The sequence below is a fragment of the Diorhabda carinulata genome, chromosome 6 (genome assembly GCF_026250575.1).
Source record: "Diorhabda carinulata isolate Delta chromosome 6, icDioCari1.1, whole genome shotgun sequence".
Lineage (NCBI taxonomy): Eukaryota > Metazoa > Arthropoda > Insecta > Coleoptera > Chrysomelidae > Diorhabda > Diorhabda carinulata.
Genome location: NC_079465.1, coordinates 14,112,877 through 14,139,436, shown reverse-complemented (window position 1 = coordinate 14,139,436; position 26,560 = coordinate 14,112,877). Strand labels below are relative to the sequence as shown.

The 26,560-nt window shown below is 31.6% G+C and overlaps 1 protein-coding gene across 3 annotated transcripts in view; it reads left to right on the top strand.

Annotated features, from left to right (window-relative positions):
- LOC130895327 (43 kDa receptor-associated protein of the synapse homolog) overlaps window positions 1–26,277 on the top strand; it is an 86,821-nt gene extending 60,544 nt beyond the window's left edge. For all 3 annotated transcript variants that reach the window (XM_057802556.1, XM_057802557.1, XM_057802555.1), the window contains 6 exons: window positions 1,338–1,465; window positions 2,703–2,775; window positions 7,079–7,177; window positions 10,758–10,949; window positions 16,734–16,933; window positions 21,821–26,277. In XM_057802556.1, coding sequence (XP_057658539.1) covers window positions 1,338–1,465; window positions 2,703–2,775; window positions 7,079–7,177; window positions 10,758–10,949; window positions 16,734–16,933; window positions 21,821–22,007 — 879 coding nt within the window. In that variant the 3' untranslated portion in view covers window positions 22,008–26,277. The remainder of the gene's footprint in view (window positions 1–1,337; window positions 1,466–2,702; window positions 2,776–7,078; window positions 7,178–10,757; window positions 10,950–16,733; window positions 16,934–21,820) is intronic.
- Window positions 26,278–26,560: the final 283 nt, after the last annotated feature.

Here is a 26,560-nt window from a genome sequence, read left to right as displayed (position 1 = left end):
ACTTACCTTTGTTTTACCAGTGGCAAAGAAAGATAAAAAAACTACATAAAACCAACGTTGCCACATTCCGTGTTTGGTACTGCAGTCTAGAAGTCGATTACATACTGGAGGTACATATTTTGAAAACTAAGGTTTATGTGGTTAAGACATGCACAAACAGAAGTTGTTAAGGCTTGTTATCAGCATTCTATTTCTCAGCCTATCCCAATGATTAGATTTTCACTCTTTCGTGATCTCCTCATCCATCTGTATTTATTCTAACGGTTTCCAAAATTTCATAATCCTTAAATAATTCTTGTACTTTGGTTATTAAGAATTTTGGTGAAATAATATTATAGCTGGTAGTATAGCTTTTTACGTATAGATTCATCTATTTCTTTGCTCTCTTCTCTAAAAATAGGAGGGTGAGGGGTCAGATGGTAATTCAGTGTAAGATTTATTATTGGAAATAATATCATTCGAAAGGTATAAATATTGTGTTTTATCAGTGATAACGGTTGAGTTTCATTTGCCTAATGGTACTATAATCTACAACAGATCTATGTTGCTCTTCAGAAATTTCTTTGATTTAATGAGTTGTCAGAAAAAAATAGAATTATTATGATTTTATAAACATGATTATATTCGTTGCTCTTGTAATAAAGGTAGATCTGAGTCGTTGATAAAATGAGTCAGTCTACATCTGCCAAAATCTTTTTTATAATAATATCTTTTATAATAATAGGTTCTATGTTGAATTTAGGTGTCAAAACGTAGAAATTTAATATATGATTTGGAATACTGATGCTAGTCAAATTCTTTATCCATTTAGGATTTAATTTGAACATTGTTTGTTGAGATTTTTTGTTTTACTTTATTGAAATATTTGTTATGTATGCTACCCGCTGTCTACTAATAAAGTTTGATACTGTGTATTCATTAATAAGTGATTTGCCACAATATCGACGTATAAAATTTTAAATTCTAACCTGTGTATTTGTGCATGTTTCCAATGTGAGATCTGAATAAGAGTTAGTGTTTTAATAGATGTTGATCTATTTTGGACCACAACTTTACCGCGTTTTCTCCTTTTTCTCCCATTTTAACTATTGGGTACGAATTGAATAACTCGGAAGTGGAATTAATATCTTACAACAATATTAATAAAAATTATTGTGCTACTTTATATGTAACTCTAAATATTGTACAGTAACTCTATTTTTCTACCAATATAACATAAGTGATTTAGGCAAAATAAAATATTTTGAGCTTAGTGGAAATATGAATAATGGAATAACCTCTATATTTTCATTGCTTGTTATAGCATTCATGCATAAACTATGATTTATCTGTTCTAGGTATACTTAGGGCTTTCAGAACTGTTCAACAGACTTCAAGACGTTGACAAAAGCGCTAGATATGCCTCTAAAGCTTACGATCTCTCTCGGTCCCTACAATTGGGAGATTTAAATTCAAGACATCACAGGTAAGGATACAAGTTTTACGAAGAAATTGATTATCCTCTGCTCATTGAAATTACGCCTCCTGCTCAAATATAATAATTTAGATCTCTAGTATGGAAGGTTTAACTTTTATGGACCTCTTCACTTATTAGATATTCTAAAAACTTCTCGGTCGTATAGCCGCACCTACTGAAACCCCAATTCCTTTAATTGAATTATGTATAATAATAATAAATCAATTGAATATTCTCTTAGTTCTCCATTGTTATTGGGATATGGTTGATTAGAGAGAATAGGAAAAAATAATGAACAATTTTTATTTGACCTTACTTGATTTAATATGACACTGTAAGTCATCAATAGAGAAGCTATATACAAACGTTTTTCAAACTAAATGGAAACAAATCGAATTTTATTCTCAATCAACTCAATATGTATTAACAGTATGTTCAGGTTACAGCATTTCAAAAAGAACAAGTTTAAGAGTAATTTAAAAGAGAGATATCAAATGAAAATAATAATTTATTATACTTAGAGATCAGCTTGTGATTTAAAAAGTCTTCTAATTTCACCTAAATTATTTAGGCCTTTTTTATCATTTAAAGCTTTTCGTTCTTATGAATGTAAACCATTTCTGAAAATGTTCTTTTTCGTGTATTTGATTCCTTTTCAGTTTTATTTTTTTTATCGTATTGATGACCTTTTAATCTATTTTCTAAATACTGAGATGTCTGCCATATGTAAACAGCGTCATAATCCTCACAAGATACTTAATATATAATATTACTTATTTCGTATTTGGGAGATTAAGATTTTAAGATATTACATTATCCAAATATTTTATTTCTTATGTCTTTCCTTGATAGTCTGTGAATATATGGTAAAGAAAAATGTATTGATGTTTACTTTCTGTTTTTTTTCTTAATTGGTTATAGTGTATTTATCCTTTTTTTGAGTATGTTATTCATCATTTTTTTCGGATAATTATTCTCTTTCAACGTAATTTTGCTTTTTGAATAGCCAACATCTAAATTCAGTATCTGATAGTTGGATAGATCTAACAGTCAAACTTTTCCATATTCAACTTTTTTTTTTCAGAGATAAAATTCTGTCTCTATTCGGTCTTACTTTTCGTAATTATTGCTATGTATTTTTTTAATATTAATTAAAATGAACCGCAATAAAACGTGAATATCAACACATTTTATTGAAATTTATCTTATTATTGTTTGTCAATTCAAACATTTTTTTTTTGTTTAGGGCTGCCCTTCTTCAAATGGCTTCAGCACTTAGAAAGCAAGGAGAATTAGGAGACGCACATGATTATTGTTCGGTGAGTCCATTTGTTTTGACTTTACAATGTTCTAAAACTTTTAGTGTACGTAAAGCACGAGTGTCATGCTAAAAGGTTGTATTCCTACTGAATATTTATATTTTTCCGTAGGTTCTAAAAGATAAGTTTTTATTTTTCAGTAAGTAAGTGAAACAAAATAAGTTAATTTAATTCAACTGGGTAAAATGTATTAAACTATTTCAGAAAATAATAATGTTGCTTACAGTCCTAAGGGCATAAGGTCCTCTGACTATCCATTTATAAATCAATATAAATTAAGAAGTTGCTCCATCATGTGGAAACTACATAATATACCCAAGAACTAATGGCACATATTCCAATAAACCCAGAAATAAAAACTCGAATACATCTTAGTATCCAACTAACTGGGTAAACTAACGAAGCCTACACTTGTTCGTTGTGTGAATTATTATTGTACCTATTCTGGTAAAGTATGCTTCATCGAGGAAAATATGAAATTAGAGATTTTCAATCGGTTTGGAAGTTTTCGTATTCTTAGAATGTCATAGGGGAGCAATTATATCGTTTTGCAATAGAATGCAACGTGATCAGATCATTTTGGGATACCACTGTTGCAGCAATATTTACGATAATGATAGTTTGCTTTAAACTAACGCTGGAGCATAAACTCTTTGCGATGGGGTTTAAATAAAGGTTTAATGAAAGGAGATATTTGGCGATAAAATGCGACACCATCAAAACAGTTTCCGATGCACAGAAAGTGCGTCAAAAGTGTGCTCCAAGGTAAAACCCACTTTTTTGCGATCGGGTTCAACCAAAGGTTGAATGAAAGGAGATATTTTGCGATAGAAAGGAAAACTCCCAAAACAGTAAGTACCGCTCGGTAAAAATATCAATTTTCGAGCAAATCCAACCTTTATTAAGGTAGAATCCAACTGAGGCATAATTAAAACTTTTCGGGCAAATTAAACTTTTTCAAAGTTTGGGATTAGTTTAAATTTTGTTATATAACTAATATTCGCTCACATACCAAAAATTCTGATCCATAGAATATCTTTACATATATATATAACATTTTTCTGCCAACAAATGTAGTCGATGCTCGAGGCAGCGAATCTATTGAGAATTTTCATAACGCCATCATAATTACTTTTCAAAGCTCTGACAGTATCAAAGTGACAAGACCATCTGGTCTGGCTTGAACTTTTTAACATAAATTTTAGTTTTGTTTCACGATTTAACAGTTACCTCCTATGGGTCGAAGCAGAGAAGAAAACGTATATTTTTTGCACTATTCCAAAAAAATTTACAATTTCGGTTGCAACCTTCACGGATTCTTGACTAACTGGATTAAGGGAATGCGCAGCATATGGCACGTAATCCGCGGATTTATTTTATGACTGTCCCCTGCAATTATCTAGAAGTAGTCCATTTGTTTCCAAAAAAGCTTGTAGAATATTAAATAAATATAAGCCAGTATGACTACTAATTTTAATGAAAGATACACATCTTTCATACACTTTTCCCCGAAAACAGTATACAAACGTAATACAATAACAAGTTGGTAATCGTGAGACAGATCTGGGGTTGAATCCATCATAATGGAATAATACTTTGTGACTTTGTTATTTATTTCAGTTATAATTTGTTTAAATATCTGTTTACCCATAATCTCAATTATATCTTCATATACTATTTTTGATAAATATTATATTACAGGGTTTGGTCGCAGCTCTCGTTATTCAATATGTTCACGTATGAATCGGTCGAATTCTGCCAATAGCTCTAGAACACCCATAAAATTACCATTATGTGGAGAACCAAATACTTCCTCCGAACCTCTATGTGTTAAGCCACTTATACTAAAAAATTTTAGCACTGTAATAACCCGTTTTAGGACATTGTGATAATATTCTGTTTCTTTATTTAATTGCTCCTGAAGCTGCTTGTCTAAAACAAACTTATTTTCTTTTTGTGTCAACCACACTAACATTGAATTCTTATGTTCACTAGAATTTTCGTGACTTTCTAAACAAAATCCTATGTGTTTCCAATAAGAAAATCCGGTTGTGTATTGAGAAGGAGTTTTAAAAAAAAGTTTGTAAGTCAAACAAAAAACAGTACCAACCCTTTTTGAATAACATAACCAAGATATTTCCAGTAATTGGCCATTTTTTATTTTTCTAGTAAAATACCTATTTGAAAAAGATCTCTTTTGTTCTTTATATTTCTTCATTGAAGCTGAATATATATTCTTTGGATCCTTATTTTGATAGTCAGTCATTTCATGTGAAAGGACGAAATTAATAAAATCATTATTTAGCAAATCTGGCCACAAGCCCACGTCAACATATGTCTCAAACTCAAACTTAATATTTTCTAAATTTCTTTAAACCTCGGTATCGATGTTACCTTCCTTTTGTTGAACACCAATTTCGTTTTCAGAGGAACCAGAGGGTTGCTGGAAGTCAAGATATTGCACATTTTCATCGTTGGTATTTTTTTCTGGTTTTGGGATTTTTTGCTTCCATTGGCTAGATTCTCTTCGCATAAAATACGTTTTTCAATGGATTATAGCTATTTCATTCGCGTTTATATGTTCTGATTTAAAAAAGTTTCAATTTTTGCGCATTTATTTCTTTCTTTTTCCCGACCAAACTGTGATTTTCTTTTTTCAGCTCCACTTTCATATTTTCTAGCAGACATATTGTAAAATAAGATATTTTTCTGAAAATAAACAAAGAACTGGATAGAACTTTTAATTTTAATACTTACTTGGTAATGAATGTAGCAATTCACAAATTATCATTAAATATCGAACGAGTTCCATTCATTTAGTTTTGAAAAATGAGATAAAAATAAAAAAGTCATGTTTTATAATTCTTTTTACTTACCTACTGTTAATAAGCATTAAAAGCAGGAAGTCTAGTTATGCTGAATACTTTCAATTTTAGTAAATTAAAATATAGGTCCTGTCCTTATAATTTTTAAGTTATCTATCACTTAGTAAACTAAACACATGCACAAAACATTTCTAATAACAAAGTCAATTCGTTAATATAGTCGACGATATCAGAAGTGCGGAAAAATAACAAAATTGCGTCGGGCGGTAAGTGGAGGGAAGTCCCCAGTAATAGACAATAAACGAAATACACCAACCGAAAACAAGCGACAGGGAATTCCCCGTTTAGTTTAATGGATGCACACACGGGTTGATTGATCGTAGTGTTGCCAAACTTATGACCGGATTTTTTTAAATTCTAGATAATTTTTATTATTGACAATATCGTCTATTGGTTTCAGTTCGGTTGGGGGCACTCTGTATTCGCGGAGCCCTGGGCTGCAGCCCAAAAAGCCTTTAAGTAAATCCGCCCCTGTCGGAGAGAGCACTGAAGATGACCAGCGCCCAGGTCGTCACCCTCTGACTGTTTCAACTACGGAAACAGTAATCAAAATCAACCAAATTGTTCTCGAATGAGCATCCGGATGATTGCCGAGGCTGTAAACGTCGATAAAGGAACGATTAGAAAAATTTTACACTAGGAATTACACATGACAAAAGTCTGTGCGAAATTGGTACCAAAAAATCTGACTCCTAACCAAAAGTTCTTGCATTAACGGGTCTGCTCAGATTTCCTTGAAAGGTTAGAAAAAGATCTGCTTTGAAAAGGACCTGATTTGAGTCGATGGAAGCGGTAAAGCAAAAAACGACAGAACTCCTAAAGGCACTCACCAAAGAAGACATCCAGCACTGCTTCGACCAATGGAAAAAACGTGTGGAAATGTGTGTAGTGAGGAGAGGAGAGTATATTCACGGGGAGCATTGGAATGTAGAATAATTTTTTTAATAAAGCCATTTTTCGTAACCATTCTCGTTATTTAATAGCCAGTCCTCGTAGATCTGTCACCTTTCGACTTTATAATATAGTTCGAACTGAATACACTGTTTACATCACCACTACAATAACCAAGTTATTCAGTATTTAGAGACTGAAGGTAAACTGTTTAGTGGTGTAAGCAGTGTATTCAGTATGAATATCACCACCGGTTTCAAAAATTCCAACTAATATAAATCTGATCAGCATATAAACTAAATAATTGATTTCTTGAAATATTTTGCATCAATTGTTCACGATTACAGATATATGAAAGTTGAATCAACTCAACTTTCCATTTAAAGTGAGGCTATTTCAACCTTGTAGAGACATCCCTTATAATCAAGACTGAAAAATCCAGTCTACACTTCCAATTTCTCAATGTATTTTTTTCAAATTGAACGCATTTTATGCATTATATTAAATTATTTCTTTCACGTTTCAAGGAGGCAACGAGATTAGCTTTAGTTTCTGGAGACCAAGCAACATATGCCAGAAGTATAAGAATTATGGGTGACATTTATAGAAAAAAGTCTGATATTAACGTAAGTATTTATTCAACTATTTCAATCTCCTTGTGTTTAAAATTCTTTGCTGGTTCAAATAAACTAATTGTTGATGTGTGGACTGTATTATTTATTAATAATATTAAAACATGTGTTAGTTGGGTTTTAATGGCGATATAACAACAACACATTTCTAATTTATACAAAAATAGAAAAAACTTTATGTTGGGCGGCGTTGCCACGTTTTCGACTTATTTTAACATAATAAAAAATTATTTTAAAGATTAATTTTAACACCTTGAAAATTTGATTATATTCAAATTTTTCTTAGCGGAATGGTTCATTAAGATGAGTTATTAAAATATCCATTTTTATCTTCTAGATGTCTGTGTATATAAATGCCACCTTATTCCAAGCTGAAAGCCGTTCAATAATTGTAAACGAGACAAGAGAAATGCTTTATTGTCAAAAAATTGTTACAATTTGTAGACAGAAGTTTGAAGAAACTAAAAACAAACATAAAAATAACTAAATAAAGATACAAATGAAATAAAATTTAAATATACAGAAGAAAACCACAATTAATAACAAAATTATGAATAATAGTAATAGATAATAATAAGTATGTAAGCCCAGCAAAATTAAACCAGTATGCAGCATGCCCGGAATTAAATATTATCATTAGAATAAAAGTAGTTTATAGAGTAGGTACTTTCCAGTAATTATCCCCTCAAACTATTGCGGAACGCGGGAAACGATGATATCGATTTGATTTATAGTGCCAAGTGATTGTGCTTTATTTTTGCATTGTAAAATATTGAGCCCTTAACTAATTCTGAACGTGGAGTTGGTAAGTAAAGGTTATGCTCTGTATTCCTAAGTGGATAGCTGTGCAATGACCTTTCTGAAACGCTGAGAACTACAGGGCTATTTCCCACTCAATACAATGTGCGATGCCAGCAGTTCAAACTAAAAAATGAAAAAAAAAATGAGCGAAAAAACTTTTCTTATCGAGAAAAGGCATTAGAAATAATTAAGGGCACTAGTACACGTTTATAGTAATATAGTATTTGAGATTGATTTGATATTTCTTATTCTGCAACTGTAAGATTTTTAGGAATTGTATGGTAATGGATTCCTAACTCATTTGTAAATTGATACCAATTTCGTCAGTCTGAGAATTATATAGTAGCACGTCTAAATGTATTCTCATTTCACAGAAAGAGCTCCCACAAACTCTTCTTCTTAGTATGAGAGCTGTGATCCTAACCCTTTTACAATTTCAAGTTTTTTTTCAATATAGTGTCAATTAAGAGGAACACATGTTTCACATTGTTGATTGTTCGCACATATATGATTTCATTATTCGAGGACAAACGTTTCAACGCATATATCTCTCAAGTTTTAGTAACAGCCGATATTCGCTAGTGATATATGAGCCTTTTTTGTAAAACCGCCGTTTTGCTTTATCGGCTCTCGTATTCGGAACTAAATTGGAATTACCTGTTATTGTGACTGTATAGGTAATCTACTAAAATTGAGCTAAAAACGATTAGCTAATGAAGGTTGGATCTTCAATTTTATCGGCGGTGGTGGAACTCAATCAATCCATTTGTCACTTAGCATTCTGGTTTATACATTATATAGGCCAGGTACCATCCGATTTCCCGTAGAATTTTGATAATCAAGGTAGACTTTCTTGAAAAATGGTATGAAGGTGGTATTTATAGCCTTCGAAATTTACACTGTGCTTTTGCCCTGGCGGTGAAAGCCACCCCTTCTTTCAGATGAAAATTTATTTTATCAAAATAATCTCGAACGTCGCATATTTTTTGCCGTTTTTCATAAATAACTTGAAAAGTTTTCATTTTATCAGCAAAATTGTTCAGAACAAAAATGAGGCTGATAAAAAAACAAAGAGATTCGTTTTTTAAGAACCTCTGTAAATTCAATAATAACCGAGCTATTGCTCGTCGAAGGATAGTTATTTTTGGAGAAACCCGAAATTGAAAACCTTTTGTATTCGCGTGGCTTATGCAACCTCTTTGAACTGCACCCTTTTCGAAAGCGAGAGTTGAAAAAATTTAAACTAATATAACGATGAAGTATCTGGAATCCCCTACAAATTTCTTTTTTAAAAATGTTTCTAGCTTGAAAATTAAGTGAATTGTTGAAAAACCAACTGTTTCTTTTGAAAAATTTTCGGAACATTGGAAAAAGAGAAGCATGGAGAGTACAATCGAGCAACAGCTGGCATGAACGAGAAGAGGAAAAAGATGTGATGATGAAATATAATTATTATTCAAAATTGTTTTTTGTGTTATTGTTTAAATAAAAAAATTTATTGATTATAAAAATATTTTTTTTTATTATTTCTGTAAAAAAAAATTTTATGCAATTTTTTGGTCATTGAAGGTGAACTATAAAAGAATCGTTCGAGATTATAATAAGTGTCTTTAAAAAAAGCTTTCAATATTACTACCCAGAGGATGGTCTTTGGAGGGGTTGTATGAGTCCAATTAATAATAAACTTATTTGAGAATATCAAAAGATCTACGAATAATTCCTGAATTTAACTCAAATACATGCTAAAATCGAAGATTTCTAAATTTTTTACGATAAGTAGTTTTAACCCATAAAAAATAAATCGACGTTGGTTAAAAAAATTCCTCAGTTTTACCATTTTTTGCCGCTGGTTCCTGGCGTAATAGTGATGGATCTATTACTCATACATTAGTACTAATCTTGTGCGATAATTTTTTTTATATTGTCTGCGTTGAAAGACTACTGCAATTGTGCCACATGGCAACAATCCTGTACTATCAATCTGATAATCTTACGTCGATCTTAAATTATGAGATTATGAACTTTTGCAACATTTTCGTGTATGGTGATAGTTGTAGGTGCTCTACTAGATTTTTCCAATGTATCCACAAGATCTCCGTGAATTTATGCTGAAGTGAACTCTTCGAAATATAAGTATTTAATCATAGTTACATCCTTCAAATATGATGTGATGATGAATAATTGTTTTGATGGGTAGGTATAGCAAAAGGATCACCCCTAGTATGTTTTGACATACTTATTCGCATTTGCATAAATTCCTAGTTTTGTTAGTTGCATATTTTCCAATCTTCTACAAATAGCTTTATATCCAACATATGTGTGTTGCTCCTTGGAGTTGTTTATTCGGAGAATTTTAATACATAAGTAACATTTGGCCTATAATTCGTAAGCACGGTTCTCCATTTTCAGAAAGGTAATGCTCGGCTATCCACTTAGGAACGCAGAACACGACTTTTACCTATCTACTCCACGTTCAGAATTAGTTGAGGGCGCAATATTTTACAATGTAAAAATGATGCACAATCACTTGCCAATTGAAATCAAATCGATACAATATTTTCCGTATCTACTATTTCTATTCTATTCTAATACTAATAATTAATTCCGGGCATGCTGCATCCTGGCTTAATTTTGCTGGGCTTACATACTAATTATTACCTATTACTATTATCTATAATTTTATTACTCATTGTGGTTTTCTTCTGTATATTGAAATTTTATTTTATTTGTATCTCTATTCAATTATTGTTGTTTTTTTTCTCTTTTATTGTAGAAAGCTTTTCGTCAATATGAAACAGCCATGGGCTCGGCAGCTGCTATGGGAGATAGAGTCATCCAAATGGAATCTATGGATGGTGCAGCAAGGTGTCTCGAAGCTCTAAGACTTCAACATAAGATTTGTAATTGCAGACCGTTAGAATTTAATACTAGGTTATTGGAAGTAGCTAGTTCAGTCGGTGCTAAAGTAAGTCGATATTAAGCATTGATTAAACAACCGCCAATATACTTATAGTCGGAGAGCCATGCTATTAAAAATCAGATTCATGAATGATAATTTGTGAGCGAATAATACTACCCTATATAGAACCAACGACACCCGAGAAATGAACCAATTTTTGCCGCATGCAAAATATAATGAATCTATGGCAATTATTTTGAATTTTGCATTATTTTCTACTCATAAGACATAGGCAAAATTTATTTAGAAATACAGAATGTTTCATAAAAAGTTGATCTCGCCTATAGGATAGATAGGCAACTGGAAAATATTTGGGGTTTGCTCAGTAAAAAAAATTCGTTACGCCACTCGTATCCAAGTTACAAGGCGTTGAAGAAGAAATGATTATACAGTTTTTTTACGATTTTGTATTGAAATTTTATATGGATATGTTTTGGAAGCTGATACAATTATTTTGTTTGTGGTTAATCGTTTTCAGACTGTACAGTTTTCTAAAATGATTCTCATAGTTTAAAAATAGGGTATAGACTCAAGCATCAATGCAAGCAGTGTAGCTAGCGCCATTCAACCAATGTTTCTATAGTAAGTCAAATAACAAAACTTTTTTATAATTTTGCAATAAAAACATAGAGTATCAAGGCACCAAAAATTATTGAAAATATTCAAAGATTGTCATTGAAAAATAATGAACAGCTTAGTATAATTAATATCCGAGTAAAATATATAGTTTACAGTTTGTAAATTTACACCAAATTACATTATAAAGAGTGTTTCAAAAAACGTGATCTTGTTTCTGGTATAGATAGAATACTAAAAATTATGTGGGGTTTGCTAGGTAAAAAATTTTCGTAACGCCATCCGTATTCAATACAAAGAGCGTTGAAGAAAAATTAGCAATATTGTATTGAAATTTCTTACGAATATGTTTTGGAAGCTGATACATCAAATGAATGTGTTTATTTGTCTGACTCTCATAGAGGGCGCTAGTTACACCGCTAGTGTAACTAGTGCCCTAGTATTGAACATAACTTTTTCAATATTAGATTCATCATAACAAAATTTGCAGTGAATTTGAACATCATTTAATTCTACACCAGAAAGGTACTCTTGATAAAACTCGATACTGTATACCGTTTTCGGAATATTTTGATTTGAAAATTAAGAAGTATTAATGAAACACCATCGATAAAACAGATATATTCAAAAAAAATGTGACTGAGGGCTTTCGTTTCTTGCAACATTTCAAAAAAATCCAATCTAATCAGTAATCTTGTTTTTCAAAGTTAAAAAGTATGGGCACTGAGCTATTGAAGGCATTAGTATAAAACAAACAACAATTTCATATTGACTTGTATTGTATGTTTCATACTACGAGTACCCCAATAGCTGAGTACCCATAATTATTTAACTTTGAATTTTATACTGCAATAGCATTTTCTCCGAGTTTGCCATTGAAAACTGTCATTCATTGGTAGTTATGATGTTGAGGCAATGATAATTACATTGCTCAAACCTTGTTATTTGTTGAATTAGATATTGTTAATCAAAATGTACTCAAATTTGGAATACACTGACATGTTATTAACTTTATGCGGGTATTTAGGAAACTCTAGTGCAGCTGTTACGCGTTATACAGAAAACTTTCTACGAAGTAATAATACATTTAGAGCCATTGAACGACGTTGTCGAGAAACTGGGAGTGTGAAATCTAAGAAAATAAATTCTGGTAGGCCAAGAACAACAAGAACCATTAATAAAGAGAATATGATTTGAAATTTAGTTGATCAAAATCCAACAGTTAGAGTAAGGATTGTGGCAAGACAAACAAATACGTCTTCTTCAAGTACTTGGAGGATACTTAAATAACAACAGCTACATCTTTATCATCACAGACAAGTCCATGAGCTCTTGCCATACGATCTACCGTCTAGAGTGGATTTTTCTTCACGCGACAAGGTATGTTTAACTCCCATAATGCACACTACTGGTGTGATCAGAGTCCCCATGTCAAAAAGGAATCACAATACCAACACTCATGTAAAATTAATGTTTGGGCATCAACTTTAGGTAACAAATTAATAGGTTATCACATTCTACCTCGAAAATTAAATGGTGATATGTACCTAAGCAATCCCTTATTCGAGATATTAGAAGATTTAATGTTAAACGATCGAAAAACTCTATTTTTTATGCAGGATCAAGCTCCATCGCACTATTTTCCGATTCGTTGGATTGGTAGAGGTGTAGAAGCTCCAATTCATTAGCCTCCTCGATCATGCGATTTTAATCCCTTGGATTACACAGCACAGGAAGATCTTGTACATATGCGATATTTGTTCTGTGATAAATAATTGAAAAATCCATCGATTATAACAAACTGGCGTTCATTTGTTTTATAGACCTGAAAAAGGCGTTTGACCTAATATAACTGGAAAACGTGGTACACCTTCTATACAACAGGCAAATCTCATATAACATCATAAAAAACATCGAAAACAATTACCAGATAAACAAAATACAGGCCAAAATCAATGGCATAACTACCGAAGAAAATCCTGTAAGCAATGATATTCGACAAGGAGATTCTCTTAGCCACGTATTGTTCAGCATGGTTATGGACGAAGTAATAAAATGGGAAACAAAGACGTCAAGATCCTATGCTATGCTGATGATGCTATTCTGATTACAGAAAACAAAGATGGCCTACAGAGATAACTATTCAAATTCAACACAATAGCAAAAAGGTTAAAAACCTCATAACACCTAACAGATGCAAACGGGTTATAGATGATGCAATTATACAATAAAAGATGAAATTTAAATATCTAATAGAATAGAATAGCATAGAAATATCAGGATACGGTGATATCGAAGCGGAGGTAAGAAACCAAACAGCAAAAGCAGCATGAACCTCAGCTTACCTAAACGATACAATCTTCTGAAACAAATATATCGGAATCGAGACCAAATCCCAAAGCTACAAGGCTGTCATCCGGCCTATATTAACCGCCAAAATGAAAATAGTGCGCAGGATCGCTGAAAAAACACTTTTTGACAGGGAGAGAAGCGAGGACATCAGAAGAACATGTGAGATTGACAACGTAAACGAATAGATATTTGGAAGAAAGGGAGAGTGGAACGAACACATAGATCGAATGAATGACGATAGAATTGTCGAAATAGCTAGAGCCAAGTCGCCCTTAGGACGCGGAAGCGTTGGAAGACCCCGTAAGAGATGGAGCTACAACCTCTTTAATAATTAAACGGCAAAAGATACGAAGAAAAACAAGCATTTTGCTAATATTAAAGAAAGAAGAAGAAGAAGGATTACACAGTTTGGGCGTATCTTAAAGACAAAGTTTATGCTACAGAAGTAAATTCACCTCAAGAATTGAAAGACAGACTTCCAATCGTTTAGAAGATTAATTGATTCTTTAGAAAAAAAGGATAGACTTCATGAAAACGACATTTTGACACCTACTCTAATTGAATTCTATTTTATGTTATAAGCGTTTTTAAATTTTTTATTTTTAATTAAAATACTACAAAAATCTAGAGACTATGTGAGCAAATATTTGAGATTGCAACAATTTTGAAATGAGTACTCTTTATTAAACTATAATTCCAAGGTTTTGAAAAGTGTTCTTCCCGTCATCAGGAACTACATTATAAAATATATGGGTTTTAAAATGAATTTGGAAAATCTTTAGTTATGTAAGTAAATGACCAAAGTAGGTCAAATATCACTACCATAGTTCCGACGATCTAATTCTCGACCGACCGATACCACACATATAATACAAATGAAGATACTTCATGGTAGTCCATGATTATTAAACGGTGAAAACTATTCCCAAGTTAAACGGAAATCATTTACTTATATAACTAACTATTTTGCAAATTCATTTTTGAGCCCATGATTTTCATTGTATATTGTAGTTCCCTGATTATGGAAAGATGGATTGGAATTGTAGTTTACTAAAGAGTTCTCATTTCCATACTTGCTGCAATCTCCAATAGTCTAGCTCTTTCGTTTTAAACGCATTTAATTTTCAAAAGTACCTTATTTATTTCCATAAACTCCTGCTAATTACAATGAGGAATAATTCATGACATTTTAACACAATTGATGACAAAAACCTATTAAACCTTTCTTATAAGCCATTTTAAAATAATTTCAATTTTAAACTAGTGTAACTCATTTGGTCTCGATGGTTGTATTTGTTATTATGAAAAATTTGGAATATATCCAGTGTATGGTTTGAAAAAATCGGTTTATAAGCTATTTTGGAGTAACGTTGCACCCTCAATACTTCTACTCGGCTTATACAAATGACGTTTTATTCCACATATATTTGTAAATCTAAGAAAATTCTTTATGGACAATTTTCTTCCAAAAATTATTGAGAAAAAACTAAGTACTTCTAAATGAAGTCTAAACTTAAAATTTAAATAATGTAAGGAATCGGTGTTATTAAACTATTCGAAAATCGAAAATATAAAAGCATGTGTTGGTATTAAATAAAATGTTGCAGGGAAAGATGAAACTCTTGAAATTTTGAGAACGGTAGTAAGCAAAATGTGAAGGAAAGAGCTCATGGTGAAACAAGGAAATAAAAAACGAATTCTGTCACATATTTTGAACCAAAAATGTCGATATAGATATAGCTGATCAGTGGAAATCAAAGGAATTTTTTCTTATTAAACCAAACATGGTCCGATACTGGCATCTACCTTATCTGAGTAAGAAACCATTGTTCCTGATAAAGCGTCTATACGAAATGAAAATGGAAAAAACTTTTCAGTAGAGAAAAACAATTATAGGTATCAATATTTCAACAAACCAAAGGAAAAATAACTCCCACAAATACACCTAACAAAGGATCAAGAAGTAGTAATGGAAATAACTCAACCAAAGAAAAACAAAATCGAATTGGGTGAATGAAAGTTCCAGCGAGCTAAGAGCAATGTTAAGATTACCATAGAAAAAAAATGACGTGAAAGAAGCAAAAAAGAAATCAGGACAAGAATACAATAGATATTTGGTGAAAGTAAATAGTGAAGCATGATATTCTACAAATGAAAAATTCTTGGCAACTATGGTATTCTGAAATATGATGGAGAAAGTTTCTTTCTTAAATATTTTCATCTGTAGGTAAAAATATAATTTAATAAATGATCGTATCAATGCTTCATTTTACATATATCCGGAAAACATCCAAAAGAACTGACTGTCAAGAAGACGGCTGAACAATAGAGGGATATATCATGTACCCAACATGAAATTTCAAAGGCTTGTATTTAGCCGTGATTGGAGTTTCGAGAGAATATATTCTAGTTATTATTTCATTAAAAAATTTTTTTTTTCAATAAGTTTGATCATATTTTAGTATGTGTAGTTTATCAAGTCTATAAATCTCCGAGCAGTAAATGCTAAGGGTATACTGGTATTTATCTAACGGTATTTGAGTTAGCAACTCATTTGCCTGTCTGTGTTAGGTTTTAAGCCTTTCCATTCATAATAAATTTTATAAGTCTTATAAGTAGAACTAAGCTAGCGATTGAATTGATAACCATATATTATAAATCAGTTATTACATAGAAAATTATCTTGATAACTTTTTTACATATCTAGTTAAAGTCGAAATATTTATTGAGGAGCGGGTACTTGGTCTTGAATCCTCACTTTTCCCATTAACTTCATTTAATAGCGAATGGGAATAAAAGAATTGAAAAAAAATCATTGCTATTAATAAATAAAATAGTAAATAGATGTATAATTATTCACAGCTCCTAGTAAGGAAAATTCGAATACGACTGTCTCGTATTTACCATGCCTTAGGAGATGAGGACCAAAAACTTCATCACGAACGCCTTGCTCTTAGAATTCAAGAGGATTTAGATCTCCAATGTGGTGGATGTGGCTCACCCTATGGTCTAGAAGGTGATTCTCTTGAAGCCCTGCCTTGTGCCCATATCCTACACGCAAGGTGAGTTGTTGAAAAATCGAATTAGGTAGATGAAATTTCTCGTACGAAAAAACGTCAGCTAACGACGTGAAATAAGTAGACATTTTTTAAAGTTTTCATTATAGCTATTTTACAACACTCTAATAAATATTTTGTTTGACGTCAAAAAAGTAAACCAGAGTTACGCAATAAATGAAAAGAAAAAAGATGTTCACCGAAATTGTGAAAATCGAAAAATTGGAGTATCGAGCCATCATCAAGTACCTGTATTTAAAAGGGTTAAGAGGTAAGCAGATTTACGAATATATGCTTAATACCCTTTGTGATCAATGTCCTTTGTATGCGACCGTGAAAAATTGGATTGCAAGCTTCAAAAGAGGTAAATTTTCCATTGAATATGATGACAGATCGGGAAAGTCAGTTTCTGTGTCAGTCCCCGAAAATATCTATTATATCAGTTAATGACATGATTTTATCAGACCGTTGAATCGGGCTAAAACGAATATCTGAAGCACTGAATATTTCATACGAACGCGTTCATGTCAATTTGGACATGAGAAGAATTGCTGCACAGTGGATCCCCAAATGTTTGAATGTTGACCAAAAGCGTGCAAGGGTAGAAGCATCGCGTTCGATCTGTGCTCGATTTGAAAACGATGTAGACTTCTTAAGCCGAATTGTTACTATGGATGAGATTTGGGTACATTTCCAGAAACAGAAACAAAGCAACAATCGATAGAATGGCGACACTCTGGTTCTCCAAAACCTAAAAAGTTTCGTGTCCAAAAATCTGCTGGTATTGCCATGAAGTAATAATGAGTGAGAATAATTTTTTGGGTAAGGGTACAACAATGAATAAGTTTGAAGGGTCGTAAATTTTCTTCCAACGAGGAGGTAATAAAAGCTGTGAAGGTCTGGTTTGCAGAGCACGAAGAAACATCTTTCACTTGAAGATGGTGCAATAACACTTACATGGGGAAAGGTATTACACAACTGGCACACCGTCAAAAAAATCACGATCGACTTTTGTGAATGCAGGTTGTATGAGCTATATTCTCAATATAATATCGCAGAAAATGTTGCTCACTCATAGGCATCAGCTTATTTATAATTCGGTGCGTTCGATTGAGAGGCGTCCGCTGTATAACATAAATTTGAGAAACTCATGTCATTGCATATGTCCCATTTATATGAAACAAAATACCATTTTGCATGATAATGCACATCAATTGCAGAAGACAGTTATGGGAGGAACAATCAATATTTCATAAATACGCACGGCACTCAACAAATTAAGAAATGAAAAATAATGTTCCCTCTCCATATAAAATTAGGTAAATATCTACCGAACTGTCAGTCCACGTGGACTCTGTTTACCAATGAAAACATCGAATCGTAAACATAAATGCATTTCTATTGACCGAAGCCATATGTACACAATTTCTTCGAAATATTCCTGCTAGACATTAGAGTCGCTTGGTGAAATTTATTTAATTCATAAATTTCTTTAAATAAATAGAAATATGGTGTTCTTTAGACCATGGGCGAATGAAGATAATGAAATTGCACAGAATAACATCAGGTGTGATATAATAATAAAGATTTAGATATACAGACACAGCAAGTGTTTAAAAAAGGAAAATATTCAACAATTTGATAATGCAATCATAATAAGAATTGCTGAATTAACTAGAGTAAATAAATTTTTCATTTATCGAAATGGATTGCTGTGGATAATTCACAGAACCGAAAAACATGCAAAGAAAAACTGAAAGCAGTTGCCAAAACTACTCAAGATTTTATATGTAGGACAATTTATAGTTTATATGTTACGACATTAGAAGAAATACAATTAAAGATAACAGGGGTTTTAAATACAAAAAACTGAATAAACGGATGCCAATAACCGAATCGTCAAGGATCGTTCGATGGGGACAGAATATTTGCGTCAGATAAAAGACTACCGAAGTTCTAATAGACACATAATTTATCTAGATTGAAATGGTTTGACAGTCACGATATAGTAAATTTCCGTTTGGTTGAAAATAGTAAAAATTGCTGTGCAGCTGATTATCATGAAGATATGACAGAATAATTATTTGAAAAGTGGTTTAATGAACAGCTTTTACCTAATATTTCACCACAGTCAGTAATCGTTATGGCAACTTAAAATACCAAATAGTAGTAGTAACAAAACTGAAATTTTAGCATTTGTCTGAAAAAAATATTCCTATTCCTGTTGGCGATCGTAAAAAAGGCCCTACAAACAAAGAATTGTTACTGTTATTAAAGGTCTAAAGTTAGAGCAAATTTATTATATTCACAAGCTGTGGAAGAACAGGGTCATAGTCTTGTCGGACTACCTCCTTACTGTTGCATATTTAACCCTATAGACTTAATTTGGGCAAACGTAAAATACGAATTATGAAAATGTAATCAGTCTCCAGAATTGAGTAAAGAGGTTGTAGAACTCATAAAGAAAGTTCTGGAAGCAGATCGCCAAGAGCTTTGGAAAGACTCTGTTGAACATGTTATCAAAGAAGAAGATGAGTATGTGGTATCACTCTCTTTACAACCTTTCATAATTCAATCAAATGATGACTCTAGTTCAGGCGATTTTGACGACCATTATTATTTATAAAGATACTTTGGAATTGAATTTTTTTTCTTCTATTTTATTTGTAACGAATGCATTTTCCTTTATGGTATTTGCTTCGAAATTTCGTTTTCCAGAAAAAAAAACGTTTGAAGTACAAAAAGGGCTTAGTTCACGTCTAGTATCCTGTTTAAACGAAACTCCTTCACGGGCAGATATATTTTACTCATCTATTTACGTTTTATAATTCAATATTCAGTTGTAGCAAGTTAACGGGGTATAAAAATGATGTTTTTCTAAGTTCCTAGTTGGACTACATTTAAGTGCATCTGTCTAAATAACGGCGTATAATACCGTCCAATTTATAATGACTTTCTCGCAAGATCTATATAAATTTATGAAATGAAGTATCTACGCCTTTGATAGGTCAAAAAAATCGGCAACGTCTTATTAATCTGCAATTGATATTTGAATAACTATACCTACCTACGATAGTGCTAATCCAAGAAGTAGATGTGGATTTGGATTAGCCACTGGTCTTAGTCGATGGAAAACTTATGGCACAATTTTATTTAGTAAGTCAAAGCCATATTTTATTCACACAGATGTCCAGCTGAAATGTCATTAAAAATAACCATGGGATAAAATCAAATTGATGAAACTGAAATTACAAGTCAATTTCAAGATAAGCAGCAATAAACTCAGCACTTTCTTCTCAGTCTATTCAGTTGTTTCATTTCAATCGCCTTATAGTTGTTACAAACAGTGTGTTGAGCATGAACACATTTCTTTTTTTCAAAAGTGGCCAAAAGTGACTTTTGAATAAAAAATCCGAGTATTGATATTCTTTGTTCACGAATAATTAACATTTTGGAATTAAACTGGTATAAAATATAAGCAAATTAAAAATTTTTGTTAATTGAACAAATTTAAAATACTTCAAAAAAAGATCACGCAAAACATTCAAAATATGTTTTTCGCATTGATTCTTGTCCTTCACTTGTAATAGCAACAGCCGGATATGCAGCGATAGAGAGATAGATCAAAGTTTATACGATTATGGAGTTTAAGTACGGAAAGTTATATTACTTATACTTTCAAATTTGAATATAGAGAGTAAACTGAGCTATGGATTCAAAAGAGAGTTTATAAATAGCGATATCGAATGATTAGTTTTCCAGATCATAAAATGATCCGATCTAAAACAACAATGGGAAAATAACATATATGGATAGCACTATTTGATATTCATGTTTACCATTTCGTGATAATCTTATTCCGTACTCCATATTAATAACTCAACCTTAGATCACAAAATTTTTCTATTGCGTATACACAATTCAAAATTTCCTCATATTTCTAGAGTTGGTTGGAGAATATGTTAATTTTTTGTGTTTGTCAACACGTCGAGTGCAATAAACACATTGCACGAGTTACATACAATTTTTTTACGTTCATTAAAAAATGTTTTATTTAGGTGTAGAAAAATAATTAACACTATCGGTTAACATAGAGAAAGTTAGGGACTAGTAATTAGGAATAATTTAACTTAAACATTATTTGTACCCATAATATTAAATGTGAATTCTACTTCTTGATTCGTAACTTCTCTAAATTTACTACTACTTGGTATCTGTACATTGTCATTTTCTTCAACATGAGATATTTGTTTTGAATCATTGAGTTTGTTTGCAAGTGATTTCTTTATGTATCCTTCCGCTACTGTCGACGATTTATCGATCAAATTTAAACCTTCTTCAACCCTCTAACGACAAAACTTCGTTCTTTGTCAGTTTTTGAACGTGACACTTTTACAATTAATGCTGCAACTACTCTTCTATGACTTCAATACTCAATTTTTGGTGCTTATTTCTACGACAAGTAATTTTAAAATGTCTTATAAAAGCTAAACAATAATTATCGACTTACTTTTTTCATCAAATGCTAGGAAATCGGAGCTTCTTTTAGAAATTAATAAATGTGCTCCCTATTATTCGTATTCAGCACCCTCTATATAGATAGACTGTTATTTGTAACTAGACGAGAGAGTTTAAAACTATTATACTGTCATTAATAAGTATTCTCAATTATTACTCTTTTTTACAAAATATGCGTCAATATGGCGTATTGTATATTGAAATTAGGAAAAAGTGAGCAAGTAATTGATAATGAAGTACCCTGTACATTAAATTTATTATAATTGGAGTGACTTAAGCTACAAGGTATTTAATACATTTTCCATTTACTACACACCACACCAGATTTCTCAAAGATTTCTTGCATTGTTAAAAAAAAATCCGTATTTTTTTCAGATGTGCCTACGAACTGTTCAAAAGGAATAAGAAGAAGAAAAGGTCTTGCCCAGATTGTGACCGTACTAGCTCTAGACTATACCTGAACTGTAATGATTACAATAACATGACGTACAGTCCAATTCCACTGTCCATTTGTTCTTCCGACAGTCACTGTACATCACATCAAGCCATCAGTTCTGTCTAAAAATTTGTATTTTAAGAACAATCACAGTTTTTCATATTAAAATAAAAGAAACAATCAGAATCTACTCACTTGAAACAACGTACGGTCATTTGAAATAATGAAATGTTGTGTCCAAATAAACGAAAGTGAAAATTTCGATGTCAACTAAAATATATCCGTATAAAAAATATTAAAAATTTTATTAATAAATGGCAAAATAATAAATGTAACTCCAGTTTACTAAATTATTTTAGGAGTTCCTGATTATTGAAGTTTCAATTCAAACAAACAGTGTTGAAATGATATGACTAGTCAACACCAGCACTTCTTTCATTCATTAATTTGATTTGTATATGAAAATAAATAAATAAAATCGATTTAAATCATCATTTGTCTTCAAATGTTCATTTAATCATTACAGTAAACATTTTTATATTGTAGTAATTCCAACCTGTCTTTCGATTTCGACACAATTGACCAAAAAATTAGTAAAATAACTGATATTTAATTTTGATTTTATTTTAAATAGAATACTGTTCATGAGTCCACGAAAAAGATTCAATAACTGTAACAAAAAATTTGATGACTAAATTTTTGTTTTTGATGGAAGGTAAGGTTGCAAAATACCTTTGACCTGGAGTACTTCAGATCTAAAAAAAAACACTAAAAATTATTTCTTATAGTAATAATTCATTAAGAAGCATATTTCTAAACTGATTTTCGAGAATTGATTCACTCGACGCAAACTTTCTTTTATGCTTTCTATAAAATGCAAAAGGGTTGTAACCACAACAGTAAAGTAAGTTTGAAACTCATTATTAAACTGATAATAGCTCATCCAGCATCAATTTATTATTCTAATTAATTTAGGAAGTGTCTGATCAAGTATCGTGGTTTTCATTTTAAAATCTCCTATGTGTTTCGAGTAAATCGCCAAAAACGAATTGGGAACCTATCCATAAAAAACCATGAATGGTTAAAGGAACAATACAAAATACATTTTGCACTAATGTCTACGTAATCTTTTGTCGATATCGACGACAAACACACACAAATAAATAATATTATTTTAATTCATTTTTTGTCCGACTTAAATATAAGAACGTCCTAAGAAGCACGATGAGGTCCTTCGATAATGGACTTATCTTGAAGGTGTTCATATTTAGATTTATTTATCACCAAAGAATGTTTATATAATGTTATATATAATTTATCTTCGCATTATTATTCTCGTTAAAATTCCTCCTTTCCAGATATAGCTGCTCGATTAATATTTATTAGACTTATAGTAGAGGCTAGTTATTTCTTTTACTACCTGAGGGATGCGAATCCGTCATTTGTGGATTAGAATCGTAGGTAGACTATTAATTTCTCCCATTTCTTTTTTGTAGAAAGATATCCCTCATTTTGACGCACTCGATGACTGTTTTTATCTAATACTTTGCGCCGTTTTCTTATGCCTCTCGTCGTAACTAACCCTTTAATAAAAGCTCGTTTTTCTTACCAAGTTTGAATTTTCCAAAATTGCGAAAGTCGCTTTTATTTGTCAGCTATTCAATATTCTCTCGTGTACTGAAACCAATTACTTGTTTCTCAGCACCTCCATCTGCTTCACATTCATTAAACTTCTAATAAATAGGTTAAATCTGATTCCAGTTTGTCACTTGTTTGTTTTCTTGTTTGCTGAGCAAGAGATAGAGATGATGGCGTAGTTATATATGAAGTAACAGCTGACAACATATAACAAATGTGATGACTTCTGCGGAAACGCAGAAGATAATAAAAACTGTATTTCTTTTAATAATTCATTCTTTGTTCTAACGTTGCTTGATAATCGTATATTGTAATTGTAATTTTTGTTTTTAAAAACCCAAATTTGAAGTTTTAATATATAATTGGCGCAGTCAGTAGGATACGCACCGGTTTCGGAAGTAAACAGTTTCGCATTGTGCCGGAAGTGAAATTCGGGACCTTGGAGTTTCTACACCTCAAGAGCGTATTACGAACTTATAAACTTTGAAAGTTATGGCAACAGGAGCAGGGAATCAAGAAAAAGGAGCAGGAAAGCAGAGCGCTCGAATTGCCGAACAATCTGTAAGTGCCTTTTCCTTTTTACCGTTCCAAAACCCTCTGTATAAGGATTTTGGTAAAGATAGTTAAATTTTGTTCATTACGAATAAATTGCTTATTATAAACATTAATTTTAAATTATTTTCATGAGAAATATTGATGAAATAATTAACGGAATTTCAAATATAGGATTAGATAACAAGAATAATATTAACACTCAACGGAATATTAATAAAAAATTCACTAATTCTATCAAATCAATAAATTCAACTTCAAATATGCCTGAGATGAACTGGGATCTTTTAAAGTCTGGAATTGATAACATTAAACCGTACGACGGTAACAGTAACACGTTAAATAAATTTCTAATTAGGTGTGAACACCTTATTAATGATTATCGACAATTTAATGATTCACAATTATTTAAACACATATTCCAATCAGTTCAAGAAAACCTTATAGATAAAGTCGAAATATTAGTAGGTAATCGTGCTGAGTTAACAGATTGGCCGAGATTGAAAGAAGCCCTGATTCTGTGTTTCGCTGATCGTAGAAATATCGATTGTTTAGTACAAGAACTCACTAGAATAAAACCATTTAGGAACGAACCAACTTTGGAAGTCGAATTCAATTATTAAGAAGTAGTATAGCGCAGAAAACATAACTAACGCAGAGAAGTGTGCCAAATAAACCATTATGATAAAACTGCACTTAGTACTTTTATAGCGGGTTGTAGTGGTACCTCAAGAAATAACTTGCATCTTAAAAATCCAGCCTCACTGGAAGATGCAATGGCCTATGTGAATGAATTTGAAAACTTTGAAAAATTATATGGCAATCTAAATGACAATAACCGAGCAACGACGTCCAGATTTAATAGTAATTATCGATAACCTTATTCACAACCAAGATACTATCCTGAAAACCAAACACAACCCTATCATTCCGTTGAGAATAATAAACCAGTTAATCAATTCCCCAGTCAACCTATTAATATCCAACCTAGACAAATGCCCCCCAGACAATATTCGGACCTCCACAAAACGTTTTCAGACCAAACCAAAAACTCATGCACCAACTTCCTAAACCAACACCTATGTCAACGACTTCAAGAAATTCTTCCACATTATCACAAAGACAAAGATGGCCAAACAATAACAATTATAATCGAAATCAACAATTTCGAAATTCTGTACAGAATTCAAATGTTACTGCCGAAGAGCCATTCACAAACGACTACGACCAATCAGACGAACAACATTACTATCAGAATAAGAATACAGAATAATGACCAAAATCAAACGTACTATAACTATGACAAGACAGAAAATGAAAATTTTATCCAAACGAGCCAACAACCAGGAACACCTTAGAAGAAATTAACATTTCAACAGAAAACGCATTACCTTACATAGAAATTAATAATCCCAAATTAAAATTATTTATAGATACCGGTAGTTCACGTTCAATTATTAAACCTGATATTATAGAAAAAACTTATCCAAATTCCGTTAATCGAATTAATGCACAAATTAAGACAGCCTTGGGTAGTCAAGATATTGTATATCAATCAACACTTAGAGCATTTCCTGAATTTCAAAATCCAAACTATTTCAACTCCTTTCTATTATTTGATTTCCACGAATATTTTGATGGTATTATAGGACTAAATGATTTAAGAAATATCAACTTTAATATTGATCTTATAAATAACAAATTAATAGGACCAAATATTGAGATACCTCTCAGATATACACGAAAGGTAAACTGAAATATATTATTCTCAATAGAGCCACAACAAAAAATTCTAAAGAAGTTACCTGTTTTTATTTTTAATAGAGAAATATTGATAAATGAAGGTAAAATAGGACCATTGTATATACCGCAAATTTTGACTGATGCCAGAAACGGATTTGCTCTTGTAGAAATCCAAAACAAAACATATCAAATAATTTCAGTTAATCTTGAAGAACCTTTAGAGGTAGAGTCATTTGAAAAATCAAGTTATGATACTTTTAATATTAATTCGTTTCTCAATTCAAATAATGAATAATAAATCAAAAAAAAATATCGATATATCACAATTAATTAGGACAAACCACATAAACGCGGAAGAAAAAACTGAAATCTTAAAACTTATTAAAAAATTTTCAGAATCTTCTTTAAATCGGGTGATAAATTATCCTTCACGACAAGAAGAAAACAAAAAATTAAAACGACCGACGAAATTCCTATACATTGTCAATCGTACAGATATCCCTATATTCATAAACAAGAAATAAATAACCAGATAGATGAAATGCTGGATAAAGGCATAATACGGTCATCAACTTCACCATGGTCAGCCCCTATTTGGATAGTCAATAAAAAAGAAGACCAATCAGGGAAACAAAAATATCGTCTAGTCATCGATTATCGGAAACGAAAAAACGATCCCAGATCGATAGCCGATACCAAATATTAATTCGATTCTCGACAAACTGGGAAGATCAAACTATTTTTCA